This window comes from Zophobas morio, unplaced genomic scaffold (genome assembly GCF_036711695.1).
Source record: "Zophobas morio isolate AGI-343-1 ecotype UQ-CSIRO unplaced genomic scaffold, CSIRO_AGI_Zmor_V1 ptg000058l, whole genome shotgun sequence".
Lineage (NCBI taxonomy): Eukaryota > Metazoa > Arthropoda > Insecta > Coleoptera > Tenebrionidae > Zophobas > Zophobas morio.
This window is the reverse complement of record NW_026972163.1, coordinates 1,716,547-1,733,514: the sequence shown is the minus strand read 5'-3', so window position 1 is coordinate 1,733,514 and position 16,968 is coordinate 1,716,547. Positions and strand designations below refer to the sequence as shown.

The following is a 16,968-nucleotide window of genomic DNA, read 5'->3' as shown; positions in this document are numbered from 1 at the left end:
TTTAATTTTAAGCGGTCGCGATACAAGAGTTTCCACACATAAAAATGCATTATATCAAAATGCTTGTATAATGTACCAAAAAAAATTAAAATCAAAAAATCGTAGACAATACTAATAAATTGTATATTATTCTACTCTGTGTTTTTGATATTATTAGTGATAATAAAAATAAAATATTAATTATAAAATATGCAGCAATGACGCATCTAGTAGTTCATGCTTTAGCACCGGCCACAAGGCACCAGGGGGCGTTTATTGGGACCAAAAATCAAGTGGGAGTTTGCATTCTATTTACGTAGTATTATTTATCTATGCCTTCCCCAGTGAGAGGGTTGCGAACACTCGAGCGATTAGAAAGTTTTTACAATTATTTACGTACAATGAGTTATAAGCATTACATTTTAGTAAAATTGGACGAAATCTTTGTAGCGCGATGGAAATCTGACGCGTCTCCCTGATCGGGCGGTCTGCTCGCTTCGTGCTTGTTGGTTGGGCGCGACTGTCTCGGCGCCAGAATTGGAATCGTCACTAGAGACTTCATCTGGTGGGTTGGCGGTACGGTTGGTACTCGTGCATGGAGTGAAATCTGTCATTCTTTCGACGTATGCGGGTTTTAACCTATCAACGGATACGTTTGCAGCCCTACCCTTAATTAGCAAGGTGAAAAACTTGTCGTGGCGTTCCAGCACTTTGAAAGGACCTTCATATGGGGGCTGAAGTGGCTTCCGTATAAGATCCACTCTCACAAACACGAACTCTGATTGCTGCAAGTTGTTTGGCATATGGACGTAGGGCTTGTTGTGGTGCCGTGCTGCTGGGTATTTTAGGCACTGCATTCGGGCTTTCAACTGCTCCACGAACTGGTTTGTCAGCGGGGGCAGTGTCTGTGGGTTCGACGCTGCTGCCTCAAACATGTCGCCTGGAAGCCGGAGAGACGTACCGTAAACTAAGTCGGCTGCAGATGTATTGATGTCTTCTTTTAGCGTTGTTCTTAGGCCTAATAAGACTAGAGGTAGGGCGTCAGTCCACTTGCTATCGTGGCACATGAGTGATGTCTTCAGTGACCGATGGAAACGTTCAACTAGACCATTACTCGGTGGGTGGTAGGCTGTGGTTTTAATGTGGTGTGTGCCTAGCATCTGTGTCAGGGATGAAAACAGTGATGACTGGAATTGGGTACCTCTATCTGTAGTTATTTGGGCTGGTGTTCCGAAACGACAAATCCATGTGTTGACAAATGCTTTAGCGCATGTTTCAGCTGTAATATCTTGAATCGGCGTTGCCTCTGGCCATCGTGTGAATCTATCAATTAGGGTTAGCAAGTACTCCTTCCCATTTGCTGAGGGTAGTGGCCCTACAATATCCAAGTGCACATGGGAAAATCTGGCATCCGGGTTTGCGAACGTGCCAACTGGTGCATGGGTGTGTTTGTGCACTTTGGCCTTCTGACATTTTAGGCATTCTCTTACCCATGTTGCTATGTTTTTCCGCATGGAGGGCCAGAAATATTTCTTCGAAATCTGTTTAGTGGAGGATTTCACTCCGGGGTGTGCTACTTGGTGGATGGTGTCGAAAATGTGTCTTCGGAACGTTTTTGGAACGTAGAGTCTGTTCCCGTGGTTGGATTCATACCAGAGTGGTTCGTCTATGACAGGTGCTGTAATGGTGATGAACGCGAACTTGCTTTGCTTTTTTAGCTCTTGCAATTCTGTGTCTTCCTTTTGTGCTTTAGCTAGTTGTGCGAGAGAGAACTCTGAACGTGTAATTGCGCTGATTCTTGATAGTGCGTCGGCTGGAATATTGTTCGAGCCGTGAATGTGTCTGATATCGGTGGTGAACTGTGAGATTAAGTCCAGATGTCGACACTGTCTAGGCGAGCATTTTTCAGGTTTTTGTTGGAAGGCGTACGTGAGTGGTTTGTGGTCGGTATAGATTACAAAGTGTCTACCTTCTAGAAAGTGTTTAAAATGTATCACGCTTTTATAGATCGCTAGGAGCTCCCTATCATAGGCGCTGTACTTCCTTTCAGCGGCTGTCAATTTCGATGAGAAAAATGCGAGGGGCTTTTGAGACGATTCTTCCAACTGCTGTAACACTCCTCCGATGGCCTCAGCTGAAGCATCTACTGCTAAACTGAGTGGCAGTTTGGGATCGGGGAATGTTAGTGTTGTTATGTTAGCTAGATCCGACTTACATTTTTCGAAAGCTCTCTCAGCTTCCTGGTTCCAACGTAAATCGGCGTTTTTACGTGAACACCCTTGAAGAAGGTTGTTCAGGGGTGCTTGGGTATTTGCTGCGCCATTGATCCATCTGCGGTAATAGTTTAGCATTCCCAAAAACCTCTGCAAGTCTTTTGAAGTTTTTGGTTTTGGGAAAGTTCTTATTGCGCTGACTTTCTCTGGGAGCGGTTCCAGGCCTTTGTTTGAAACCTTGACGCCAAGGAATGCTAGCTCAGGTACGCCAAACTTGCATTTTCCTGGGTTGATGACTATGCCATGTTTGTGCAGACGTCGGAGCACTTCCTCCACATGTTGGACATGTTCTTGTTCTGACGTACTGGCAACAAGTATGTCGTCTATATAGGCGTAGGCGAAGTCGAGTCCGTACAATGCTTGGTCTACAAATCTCTGGAATGTTTGTCCAGCATTTTTTAACCCATATGGCATCCGCAGGAATTCGAAGAGTCCGAATGGTGTTGTGACAGCTGTCTTTGGTCTATCGCTTGGATTTACAGGTATCTGAAAATATGCGGTTAATAGGTCCAATGAGGAGAAAATTGTCTTGCCCTTTAAATTGGCGGCGAAGTCTTGGATGTGCGGCACTGGATAGCGGTCGGGGATTGTGACTGCGTTAAGACCGCGATAGTCCCCGCATAGACGCCATGTGCCATTGTTTTTGGGGACCATATGCAAAGGGCTGGCCCAAGGTGAGGAGGACGGCTGTATGATGCCATTTTCCCTCATGCGCCGAAATTCTTCTTTGGCGATTCGCAGCTTGTCAGGCGGCAGTCTTCGGGGTCTACAGTGGGCTGGGGGTCCCCGAGTTGGAATGTGGTGAACCACGTCGTGTTTCGTTTCGCGTGGTGTTGTTGTAGTTCGGGTGACCTCTGGGTACTTTTGCAGCATCTGTTTATATGTTGCACTCGCACCTTCGAAGACTGCGTGGATCCCGTGTTCGTGAGCGCGTTTCAAACGCCCTTCGACCGAAAGCGATGTGCGCGAGTCACTTATTTTTTTGTTTTTTATGTCCACGCACAAGCCATAATGCTCGAGAAAATCTGCGCCGATTATTGCGTTCGTTACCTCGGCGACTATAAAGGTCCACTTGAACTCGCGGCGAAGGCCAAGATTTAGTGTGACGGTTATTTGACCAAAAACGCGGATATCCGAACCATCGGCTGACTGTAGTCGCAACGAGGTGGGTTCACGGGCGCACTTGTGTTTGAATTTGGCGGGCAGAATGCTGATATCGGCGCCTGTGTCGACGAGAAAGTGTGTCTTCGAACCTTTGTCGACAATGAACAGGCGTCGGGACGCTTGCCGGGCCACCGCAGCTGCCCTTACGTGCGGCCCTCGTGCCCGTTTTTTTGAAAGCTGCAGGGACGTGTGCACTTATTGGCTTTCTCCCCAAATTTTCGATGATACCAGCACTGCTGGTCCTCTCTGCTTCTGCTTCGACTTCGAGTTCGCTTTTTGCTTTCCCCTTCGAGCCGTTGCATCAGATTGTCCATTCTTTCCAGGATTCTTGACATCATCTGCATCATGTCGACGTCGCTCGAGCGTGATGGACCTGGTTGCGGAGACCTTGCTCGTGCTTCCGCCACCGCTGCCGACGGGGTGGACTCAAGTATTTTGTCGGCCACTTCTGCCACCTTGTCTATTTCGACTTGTGTAAGTGACACAAGGATCGGTTGAATGGATACCGGCATCTGTTGAATAAATAATTCTCTTAACGCTGTGGCATTTACGTAGGGCGTATTTTGTATTAGGGACTGCATGTCTCTCAACAATTGTGAGGGCTTCCTAGAACCCAACTCCTGGCCACCTAACAACTGCTTTAGTCGCTGCGTCTCGGTGATGCAGGTGCGACTGACGATGGCTTGTTTGAGACATGTGTAAGGCTCCGTGTCGTGTGGCTTCAAGATGACGTCGGATACTTCGGCTGCTACATCGGGTGGTAATATGGTGAGCACATGGTTGAAACGTGTCTCTTCTTTTGTAATTTTGCTGATCTGGAACTTTGCTTCTACCGTTGTGAACCATAGGTCTGGCTTGGCTGGCCAGAATGGGGGCAGTACGAAATGGGTTGCGGCAGACGCGTGCGTTTGTTCGCTTTGATCATCGTCGCCAGCCATCTTGTTTTTTCGTCCCGGTGCGGCGTGGAGTTGCTTGACCACGTGGCTGGGTTTTTTCGCTCTCCTCGCGTTGATTTGCCTTTTAGTCGGGGTCACCAATTTGTGGGGTTGATGTTGGTCAGGACTCAATAACTCTCAATCCCCAACAATTAACAATTTATTCACAAAGGTTCACACAAGAGAAAATACAAAGCCGTGTTCATGTCAGAGCGAGACTCTCAGAAGTACTAATTCTCCTCGCCCTCTCGTGGGGGGAAACGCCGCGGTCAGGTCTACATAGATGGCGCCACACCCTCTTATAAAATCGTTAGTCTCAAAAGCTTTAAAAAGCTCAAAAAGAGGTTCTTGTAAAGCCTCTTCCAATTATTTTTGAGTCAAGAATGGTGATGCGATTATTATTTACAGCAAATTTCCACAATTGCTGTAGCAAGTAAAACAGTGTTTGGAAAATCCTTAACGGAACTAACTTTTGAAGTTAACGCCACGTTTGAACTTGCATTTTCTACAGTAGGAATGTGAATTAACGTATTGTGCCGTTCATTTGAAAATTGTGTGAGAGCCGGACTTTCAATAAACACAAACTTGTTTTTTATTGATTAATGAGTTAATGTATGGTCGGAATTTACCGTTACTTCTCGGTGTACCTTACTAATTAGTATTGATTTTACAGCTACCTGGTTTTGGATTGATTTGATTAACAGACTTTAACAATTGACATCTATTTTCTAAAATCGTAATAAATTCGGTTCATTTTGGAACTTAGGTTGTCAGAGTGGATTGCCACTCTTTCCGGCTGGTGTAATCCAATTTTTCTCCCATTAATTGAACAATTAATGCATCCCATTGATCAACAAGTAGTTTTTGAACTCTTAATGCCACTGTGTAACTAACAAGAATGTTGACAACTGAACTAACAAGTTCAGTTGTCAACATTCTAAGTGCTATATATAGTCCAGTCATTTTAGGATAAAAAAGGGATCAATCTCGGAATGAGAGATAATAAGCTGAATTTTTGTATATACCTTAATTTTGGCGTTTTAAAAGTTGTGTCAAAAGTCTCATAAAATCTCGTGTCTGCGTCGTAAGTTATTCAAGGTCAAAGATGAAGAAAAACAGTTTTTTGCGATTATCTCGGTTTCTATTGCTCCAGTGTTGTTAACATCTATTATCATAATTGTAGATCACAAAATTTGGGACAAATTTTATTTGAAACATTTTTTCATGCGCTCAATCGTTTTTGAGATAGAGGGCAGTGAGCGCGCAGCGCTCATCCATACGTACTGTAATGCAATCAACCGTGAATATCTATGAATACTACCTTGAATTTTGAAAAATTTGTATTAGTTATCAATTAATACATTGTATTTAAACATTTTACATATTTTCAACATATTCATTGAATAATACTTAGCTACTTTGTATAATTAAAAACGCATTTAATGAAATATTTATTGTATATCTCAATTTATTTATATCTTTAAAATGTGTAAGGTTTTAAATACTTATTTTTCTATCATGATTATAACTGGAAGGTCTGGAAACAACGATTCAGGGCACCGAAGATGATGACGATGAAACAGAAATTCCCGAACGTCCAGAAGATGACGGTGAAGAAGAAGAAAATTAATACTTTTGTTCTTTAAATTATTAAAGATTTCTAGATTTTCACTGCAATTCAATTTCAATCGTAAGAAATGTACAGGTACTGAACAAAGATAAAATTAAAATACATTAACTCGTTTTACTTCCTTAAATCTTTACTTTGAAAAAATTAATATAACTTTTAGATGTATAATAATATAACAAGTATAATATATTATCTAATATATAAAAACTTTCACATTTGAAAGATAAAGTACTTAATTATTTTTCTACTTAAAATCTACTTTCAATAAATTAAGATATACATACAATAAGTATTTCATTTAAAGAGTTTTTAATTCCACAAAGTAGGTAAGTATCATTATCATTAAATGAATGAATTGAAAATATGTAAAATGTTATTAAATGCAATGTATTAACTGATAAATAATACAAATTATTCAAAATTAAAGGTAGTATTCACAGATATTCACGGTTGATTGCATTACAGTACGTATGGATGAGCGCTGCGCGCTCACTGCCCTCTATCTCAAAAACGATTGAGCGCATGAAAAAATGTTTCAAATAAAATTTGTCCCAAATTTTGTGCTCTACAATTACGATAATAGATGTTAACATCATTGGAGCAATTGAAACCGAGATAATCGCAAAAAACTGTTTTTCTTCACCTTTGACCTTGAATAACTTACGACGCAGACACGAGATTTTATGAGACTTTTGAGACAACTTTTAGAACGCTAAAATGAAGGTCTATACGAAAATTCAGCTTATTATCTCTCATTCCGAGGTTGATCGCTAATTTGACTGGACTAATAATCTGTTTTTAATAAATTAGGATGATTAATTAAAGCTAACACGTGCTCTTGTGTGATTAAGCGAGTATTCTCGTACCTTTTCTTAAATAGTTCATAAGCAGTTGTGTAATTTTTGGAAGAAACTGTTACTGAAGCAAGCCCCGCCCTTGAGGCAGAATTTCAGATAATGAAATTTCTGACAATTAAGAGCGAGTATAGACAGGTCATGTCTGTAAGTACCTAACTCTTGCAAAATGAATGAATGATCTTATCTTGTCGTCGGACAACCTTGGTCCGGGACCCGCGTAATATTTCAAACTTTGACTTCATGTTAGAAAATACCGTGTTAAATTGTATTGACAAAACAAAAGATCTAAGGGTTGCGTTTGATGCAAATTGTCTTTTAGATATTATGAGTACATTGTGTCTACAGCCTCCAAGTCGCTAGGTTTTATAATTCGTAATTCCAAAGATTTTAAGTAATTCTGATACTCTCTAAAGATTATATTGCTCCTTTTTACATTCTAAACTCGAATTTGCTTCCACAATTTGGTCGGGTTATGTGTTAACATTGAAAATCTTCAAAGGCGCTTTTTAAAATATTTACATGTCAAGAAATATGGGTTTTATCCTGAAAGAGGTTTTTCTCAAGAACAATAATTATTGAAGATTTTTGAGTTACAGAGCCTTGAAAACAGGCGCCACTTAAACTCACTCATCTTTCTATATAAAATCATAAATAGTCGAAATAATTGTTCCCAGCTCCTGGCGAAACTATCTGTGCATATTCCTAAAGTAACCACTTATGATTAAAGTTCAAGAATATTTTTAAGAAAAAAATATAATAAGGTGAATGCATAACACTGGTCTACAGTGGTTTTGTTGCCCTAGATATAAGATTGATTTTGGATCTATGTATGCTAATAATTCATGAAAGTATCAATGATTTTGTAAAGTTTGCTCTCGTTTTCTTTTAAATCTTTATTTTCATTGTATATTACAAAAATCGGAAAACAAAAAACAAAATACCAGATATATTTATAATATCGATTATATTTTGAAAGATTAGGATACATCGAAGTAAATAAAGAAGAAAATTTCGAAAACATGTTATATTTCCATAAAACGCCTTTTATGAGCTTTTCTCTTATAATTTTTCAGGGGACAATCTCTTTTTAAAGACCAGCAGTAATCTGCCATCATATGACAATCCCATCGACCCTGATATCTTTCCTCCATTACTTTTAGATCCTGATGGAACCGCTCTCCCTGTTCCTCACTATAATTTCCTAAATTATCCGGAAATTTATCCAAATGATTGCGGAGATAGTGTAATTTGATACTCATATTTGCTCCTAGAGTCTCAAAGTTTGTCAGCATATTTTGTACAATTTCTTCATAATTTAGTGCTTTATGGTTACTTAGGAAATTTTCGACTACCAATACAAAACTTTCCCAAGCTTTACTTTCCGGAACAGTCATAACTTTAATAAAATCTGTGTCTTTCATCATTTGCCGTATTTGAGGACCATCAAATATTCCACCTTTCAACTTGTCCATACTAAGCTTCGGAAATTTTCTAGAAATGTAATTAAAACAGACTCCTTCCTTGTCCAAAGCTTTTACAAATTGCTTTATCATTCCTAACTTAATATGTAATGGTGGAAGTATAATTTTGTCTCTGCTCACTAACGGCTCCCTTATTACATTGGCTTTACCGACAATTAAAGAATTTCTTGCAGGCCAAACATCTTGTTTCCAATGAAGTTGCTTTGCTCTACTGTCCCACATACAAATGAAGCAAGGGTATTTCGTGTATCCACTTTGTTGGCCAAGTAAAAAATTAACCATTTTCAAATCCACACAGATCGGCCATTGATGCCCTGAGTAATTAATTTTTTCTAAAACTAATTTTACATTTTCATATTCTTCTTTGAGTTTTGTGGAATGGGCAATTGGAATTGATGCAAATTTATTTCCATTATGTAGTAAGACGCATTTTAAACTTCTTTTACAGCTGTCAATAAAAAGGCGCCACTCAGTAGGTTTGTATTCTTTCAAACCCATATCTAGAAGCAGCTTCGCAATATCATTACAGTATACCAGTCCTTCATTTTCATCAAAAAATTGTAATAGGTCACTTTCTCGCGTTCTGTATGATGTAATTGTCACTGTGGGTGCCAATAAATTTTTTTCTTTTAATCTTGAGGCTAACAGTTCTGATCCTTGTTTTGATAAATTGAGATCACGTATTAAATCACTGAGTTCATTTTGAGAAAATAACTTTGGCGTGGATGTTTCACCCTCCCATTCACTTCCACTAGTAGACTGTCCCGATTGCTGTGAATTTGGCAGCATCATTGTTTCTGAGGGCATGCGAAGTACTTTTGACATGTAAATAGGCCGAGGGAGATTTTCACTGTGTAAAATAGGACATTTTGTAGACTGCAAGTCTGGATATCTCCACGTTTGATTCCGATTAAAACCTTTAGCATCTACTACGCAAAAGTAACAATCATCGAAATGATTCTTATGCTTCATCCAGATCATAGGAACACCAAAGTCTAATCCAGAACGTTCTCCTTTTTTCCACAACCGTAAAGACTCAACACAGCACTTACAAACTTTATGAGGAACCCATGATTTATCTAGTTTGTCCATTTTAAAACCGAAATATTCAGCATAAGTTTCCTTAACAAAGTCTGTGATATTTCTTTGTTGTTTTTTTGTTATATAAATACCACAAATATAACAAAATAAGTCACTACTATATTTACACTTTCTCCGTGACGAACTCATGTTTTAAAAAATAAGACAAATTTATTAGAATGGACATTCAGCGATTGAAACAAAATATTAATAAATAACAACTTATCCAGATTCACGTGTAAAGTACTTCAATATTATCAAATAACTGAGTTCTCAGCTATTCTGCAGAGCAAGGAGTCTGAGAGTGGGGATCACGTGATATTTGTATGCGTGAAAAAGTTGCGCAGAAACATAATCATGACTGGGAAAATAAATTTTATTACTAACAAGCCAATAATTGTTCGAACTATATGATATGTAAAAATCATAAAAAAAAGCACATTCAATACTTTTATGGATATATTCGTAATTTAGACACTTGAAAACATAAAAATTTACAAAGATATCCAGGGCAACATAAAAATGTTTTTTTTGTAGAGCTGTGTAATTAATAGTTAGCATTCCCAGTATTTGTAAATATGGAGCACTCTTTATTCAAATTACCACACTAAATGGATTTAATATTACTCTAAATATAACTAAAAATGCATTTAAACATATGTATTTATATTTATATATATAAGTAATTAATGAGTGTTTTTTATTTACAGGTCTGCAGAAAATTCAACGAAGTGGGAAGCCGAATGCTTTCTAGGGGATTTATTCAATTAGAAAAAAGACATTCTACCATATACAAACGTGTCAAATCTCTATTACCACGCAGAGAATCCGAAAGAAGGGTACATCCATTATCTCGGCACTGCGACATTCTTCAAGCGGTAGAAACTCGAATCAGTATGTTAAACATGACATACATGAAATATATTGAAAATAATTTACTGTGTTTTATACCTGGGAAGGTATGTATTTTAACGTTTTAAACGCTAGTGTAAAACCCATATCATTTTAAATTTAGGTATTAGATGAAATGATAAACGTTCTGAGTTTTGTTGAAAGTGACTGCACCCCTCCTCGCACGCACCAACTACTGCAAGAACTGCGCGACCTCAGCAGCATGGCCATGGAACATTTTGACGAGCACATTTTGCCTCGCGTAAAAGAGCATAAGGAACAAATAGACGAGAAACGCCAAGGTACACTTATTTGTATATTTTCATGAGCAAAAATATTTCATGTAACTACCTTTGCAGCGTTCCTTGCCTCATTTTCTGGTAGTCCACCAAACATAAAACAGGCAAGACCTTTCATTGTTCAGCAAGTTAATGACTTACAGAAAATTAGAAAACAGTACAAAACATACAAACATCACATCGCATATTTAAACCAAAACACCCAGAAATTATTTCAAAAGGTAACGAGCGTACTTTTTATATTTATAACAAATGTCTCACATGCACTTTATGCCACAGATGAAGAAGCAAAATAAACGATTAAAGGCACAATCGATTAAAATCAGGGATCAAGAACGTAAAATTCAAGAACAGTCGATAAAAATTCAAGAACAAGAAACTGCTCTAGCTGATATTAAAAAACACATGGACGAATGGGATCAAAAATACAAAGATCTAACAACAGAATTAGTGCGCGCGCGAGACTATCTTCTTTTAAAAACCACATCTTCAGCGAACACAGGCGGAACAAGCACGTCTCATTCGTCTTCACCACCGAAAGTCTTCAGATCTAGTATTAAGCCACGCGTGTCTCATTTATTACTTAAAAATTATAATTTACATTTAGATCTAGAACGAAAAAGAAAGTCTAATTTATTACCTGACATTCCAGTTAAGGTACCTAGAGGCCCTGAAGAAGAAGGAGAAGATAAAAGTGTAGATAAGCTAATTCCTTTAAAGGATCCAGATAAACGGGATGAAAATGAAGGAAAAGGTGATTTTAGTTTCCTTTTCGAGAATTTAATTAAAACGCCACTAACTGGCATTAAGTCGCGAAAACGTAAAATGGCTGAAGATATCGATTTGAAGTAGTTTTTAAAATTTGAACACAACCTCATTTAAATATCACTAACCTACATTTTAACAATCACTTTCATAATTATTTAGGTTTTACAAAGACGTTATTCATAAATTAAATATGAATAAATATCAAGAAGTATATTTATTATTTTAGAAGATAGCTTAGAAAAATCGATATAAGTGGTTATTGCAAATATTTGAATTAGAAAATGGAAAACTGTGTTGTGATCTACGTATAAATATTTTTAAAAACTACGATGTTATGAACATGGCTTTTGTTTTTGATTCTTTCAAAAAAGTTTATTAAAAATATATATTCTAATTAGTGGTCAAATTCGTTAACCCTTAAAAAAGAAAATAACATGACTTTAATTTTAATAGTTTTGTACTGACAAGTATAATAAAAAATGTTAACTTCACACAGCACTGATTTTTTATTTTCTCTTCTGGATTCCTGGCACATACTGCTACAATGTACAGATGATTAAAATCGGCGTGGGTTGAACTTAACAATTTATTTCTTACTAACTCGGATTTACACATGTAATCATACAGCAATCATGTACAAAATGATTCCGGTGCAACTTTACTGGGTTTTCTCGACACTCGTTGGACTCGACTTATTAACTGAATTCAGTTCTCGTTGTTCGGCCTACTCCCCCTGCTCCCGACGGTTGTTTCCATTTAAACAGCACGCGGTCCTTCTCGAAACGTCTATGTCACCGCTTCTCGACTTCTCTGGAGCGCCCATTCGCTTCCAGCCTCTTCTCCGACCGTCGTCGCCGACAATGAGTCATCGGCAACGTACATACAAGAACCCATAGGCCTCGTAACGGGGCGGCGTATAGGTTTATTTCTTAACACTGCCCCCTCCTCCCGATCAGAAACGTCAACGGCGCTGCTGTTGTACTTCATGTGGCGGCCGAAGTGAACAATCTTCATTTTCCTCTTCGACCCTAGTCGAATCCTGTAGACGACATCGTTGATCCTCGTCACGACAGTATAGAGACCTTCCCAGTCTGATGACAACTTTGGGCAACAACCATTCCTTATTTGGGGGTTATAAAGCCATTCCAAATCTCCCGCCTGGAACCCAATTGAATTGTCCCTAAGATCGTACTATGTCTTTATTTGACGACTCGCCACTCTGTTCTTGGGGCGCAGCATTTGGTGAATGCTCGGTAGCTTCTCCTTTTTCGTTTCCTTGTTCCCTTCTTCAGTCACTGGGAGGGCCCTCTCGCCTTAATCTTCGGTCCTTTAACCACCACACAGGTCCTACACGAGCTCTCGACGTTTTACCGGCAACGGACCCAGTAGAATCTCTCCCTAATTTTGGAAAGCGTTTTGTTGATTCCAAAATGAGCACCAGAACTCCCATTATGCATCTCCCGAAGTACTTCCTTGATTCTGGTGGCTGGAACCACCACTGCATAGTGACATGCCTTCCATCCGGACTCTCCCAGACTCGCTTAAGCAATACGTTCTCGACATGCAAGGTTGATTTATAATAATTAATCCTATAATGCCTTGAAAGAAGGTGACTCGTCTGATATTTCCGACCAGCCAGGTCGTTCTGTCCCATCTTCTTTCCATCTGAGGAGCGGCCCAATATCCTTGTCTTCCTCCTGGTCCTTTCTACACCGAGGTGTGGCCCATTCATCATTTTCTACGATTGCGTTCTTCCTGCGGTTGAACCGTGCTCTCGGCTGCTCAACCTCGTCGCAGAATTTGCAGTTCTGATAAGCGATCAATCTTGCAGGCTTCGTTTCAATGCAACGCTGATTCAGCTTGAACTCTTCATTTCCAAAGCGTAGGACTTCCCTCACTGAATCAATTGTCAATCCATGGCGGCTAATCAAATCCATTCCCAAAATGAAGTCATCTTCCATGCTAGCCACGAGAGCCCGATGTCTTTCTTATTCTCCCCTCACTGAATCAATTGTCAATCCATGGCGGCTAATCAAATCCATTCCCAAAATGAAGTCATCTTCCATGCTAGCCACGAGAGCCCGATGTCTTTCTTATTCTCAGCTGTTCGCAGTTGCAGTTTTCAATCTGATCGTTTTGAGTATAGGTTCTACATCTTCAGCTCTCACGAATCCTTTACGTACAGTTGATACCTCAGCGCCAGTATCGATGGTGATTGCTGCTGGATTTTCATAAATCTACCCCGGTATAATTGAACCACTACCTCTGGTGAAACTTAATATTTTCACTTCCCTGGCGGCCTTATTCTCACCAGCGAACCCATCCCCCAAAATACTGGCTCCTTTTACATCTTGGTGAGATCTCTGTTGTGTATTTTTTCTTGGAACCGGTAATCGAGCACGACAATGACGTTTGAGGTGTCCCTGGCGCCCACATCTATAATACTCCATGATTTTCTTAGGAGGCACACCCATGATACAATAATTCTCAAGGTATGATACTCGTGCGGCTCAAAATGAGACCAGTTCGCGCATGACGTCACTCAGAGAGTAGAACTATTGGAATTTCAACATAAAAGCACGAAGAATCGCTAATATTTTTAATTTTTACTGTTATAATTCTTTATGTATTTAAAAAAGTGTGTTTTATGGACAACCCCTATATTATAATATAATAATTATATTTATAACGCTGCATAAAACGACCGGAAAAATAAATTTACGTATCTATCTGCATTAAATTGTAAAAACGAATTTAAGGGAGTTTGATAGGCATTTTTATCGTCTGCGCCAAATTAAAATTTCGCGTTTAATATTATTTTTCGTGTACTCAATGGAAAAATGCGCCTTTAATTTAGAGTTAATTATAAAAAGTGCTATTTTTCTCGTTAGTAACACTTTTCCAACCATTCAGCATAACTGATGTCTCGTCCGTTTTATTTGAATTTTTTGTTCTTCTCAATCATTCATCAAAGTATTTGTAACACCTTTCATACTTTTCCTACTATTTGTTCTGCAGATTATCTGAAAATGCAAAGATCTTCAGAATGATCCATTTTTTGCTTCTTTACGTTTTTATTTGATTATCATGAACATACTTGCTTTATTATGGTAATTGTGCACATTTAACACGAATATAATTATCATAAATTGAAATCTACTTTAGAAACTCTGTTTTAAACTTTCAAAAACTGAGTAGGTACACGAAAAAGTAACATGTTCAACACTTAAGAAAAATGTGTTTTCCATGCTCGCTCCGTTCGATAATTAAACCTTCCATTAAAACGACCACTTTTCACTACTTGTAAAACAATCTATTATTAATAGAACAAAAAATGGTTTCGACACAATTGACAAAAACAAAATTCTACCACATAATCTGAACTTAAAAATAAGAATTTTTAATAACTACTAAAAATAAATACAATGTACTATTGAACTGCGTGCATCTTTTTTAAAAGTGGCCACAGGGATTCCCATGTTAAATTTTATACCCCATGTTAACTTATGTTTGAGTAAAGATTCAGAGCTGAAATTTTAACTGGATGTAATTTGGGTTATCTGTTGTCGATTTTATTAAAAGTCATGTTTTAAATTAAAGGATATTTCATTAAAAATTAAAATATTGGGATAGTTTTGTTTGTAATATTGTAGGCAGCCATCTAAAAACAGACATTTACCTGACGTTTCTAAACTTTGATTACTGGTTTTTAGTGATCGAAATTCATCACCATGCCGCAGTACACAATTAAAGAAAAAGTAAAAATGGTCACTGATGGAGACATTAAAGCCTTATCGACAACAGAGAAACTGCGCAAAATTTTGCTGCCACTTTTAAAAAAGATGCACTCTACACGTTAATTAACAATTTTTTGAAATTTTCTTTTCCGCTTAGTATTATTTTTACTTTCCCATAATGCATTGTTAAGATTTTTTATCCTGAAATACATTCGTGATCTGAAAAATAATGATTTAATTTCGGTGCTACAGTCAATGGATTTTGAATTATCTAACAAAGTTTTTAAATAGTTTTTAGTAATTTTGATGTTATCTCCATTAAATCTATTAAAAATTACTTCCAACTCTGCCATTTTTTTAACAAGTTCTTCAGGAGGCTTTATGAGACCCCCTTCTGATAATTGGTCTGTCCAAGTAAATGTAGCTTGATCTTGCTCCGTTCTACTCTCCACAAGTTTCATTTTATGACAAATGTACCCTGTTAAATGTTCTAGTGCGTCATATTTCAGATCATTTAACTCATGAAACTCCGAGTCGTCAGCACCATTTTCTTGGTTGGCACTACTTTCTGTAGTTAAAGAAGAAAGACATTTACCGCTTAACAAAATCTCTCCTATGTTGTTTATAGGGCCATCTGGAGTATCATCTTCTTCAACGTTAGCTTCTTCTGACATAGAACCTTCATTCCTTCCTAAAATAAAATTTCTCAACCTGTATCTAAAATCTAAAGCGTCAGGATGGTCATATAATCCTCCTTTCGACCTCATTTGTCCAAAAAATTGCTCTAAAACATCTTGATTTAGTCTGTATGTTAAGATGTAATTAAGTCCAAAAATTTCTTTCAAGTCCTTAAATAACAGTTTAAGAGCATTATTGCTCTGAATAATTCCTTTTTGAAACGGCATTAAAGACGATTTTCCTTTAACTCTCATCTTATACATAGTGTCTGACATGGTATCTAAAATTTTTTCTTGCACCTCCAACTGCAGCCCAAAAGCTTGCATTCTTTCTCGGCTATCTCTTTCAGGAACTCTTACATTTAAGCAATCAAACCAGTCGTTTACCTATAACATTATTTTATAAGCAATTTCCCTTGATTCTTACTGCTCTTACCAGTTTGAAAAACATCGCAGATTCTACCCAGTTTTCGTTCTCAGTAAAAAGTCCCATGGTACCACATCTGTTGATTGCTTGAGATATGGTGTGAGAAAAAAGCTTGGCTGCAAATTTTACCTTTTGACGTTGTGGGCCATTCACAGTCAAATTGTGCAGACTAATTTTATGGGTAATTCGAAGGTCAGAGTCCCCCGTGAAACTAAGAAGTTTAACAATTGGTTCTTGATTTATCTCAGTGTTCTCTGATATCAAAAAACCGTAATCCAGAAAATTATTCCTAATTAATTTTAACAGATGGGGTACATCTGCAAATACAAAAATTTTATGATTTTTGTCAGGATTCAGAAACCAAGGTTTCTTTTCATCGACTGCCAAATCTCTATATAATCCTCTATTACCGCCCCCCAAGTCGGAAACGATACTACATACATAAAACCCTGCATCTTCTATAAATTTAATAACTTTGAACAATATTTCTTGCGTCATCCTCTGATCGAAGTCAAAATATATAGGCTGTTTCCAAGAACTGACTAGACCCCTCATCATAATAACTTGTACATTTTTATACGGTTTTAGAGTTGCGTCATTAACTTTATCATACGCATAAGTTTCTCGAATTTTCATCTCATCAAAAGATAAAACGCATATTTTGTCTTTAGCTGACATTTCTGCCTTCTTAACAATATTAATGACTTGTTTTAATATACCTGGAATATACACATCTTTTTAAATGTTATTAACTTTTTTTTTAACATACC

General features: G+C 37.8%; 2 protein-coding genes across 2 annotated transcripts in view; both read left to right on the top strand.

Annotated features, from left to right (window-relative positions):
- Nucleotides 1-11,775, top strand: part of LOC135143376 (F-box only protein 28) — a 143,783-nt gene extending 132,008 nt beyond the window's left edge. The window contains exons 2-5 of the mRNA XM_064075229.1: nt 10,110-10,358; nt 10,415-10,592; nt 10,650-10,810; nt 10,869-11,775. Coding sequence (XP_063931299.1) covers nt 10,110-10,358; nt 10,415-10,592; nt 10,650-10,810; nt 10,869-11,441 — 1,161 coding nt within the window. The 3' untranslated portion in view covers nt 11,442-11,775. The remainder of the gene's footprint in view (nt 1-10,109; nt 10,359-10,414; nt 10,593-10,649; nt 10,811-10,868) is intronic.
- On the top strand, nt 910-4,026 carry LOC135143407 (uncharacterized). Its single transcript, XM_064075272.1, has 4 exons — nt 910-941; nt 996-1,096; nt 3,740-3,890; nt 3,972-4,026. The coding sequence occupies exons 1-4, from the start codon at nt 913-915 to the stop codon at nt 4,024-4,026; spliced, it is 336 nt and encodes a 111-aa protein (XP_063931342.1). The 5' UTR covers nt 910-912.
- Nucleotides 11,776-16,968: the final 5,193 nt, after the last annotated feature.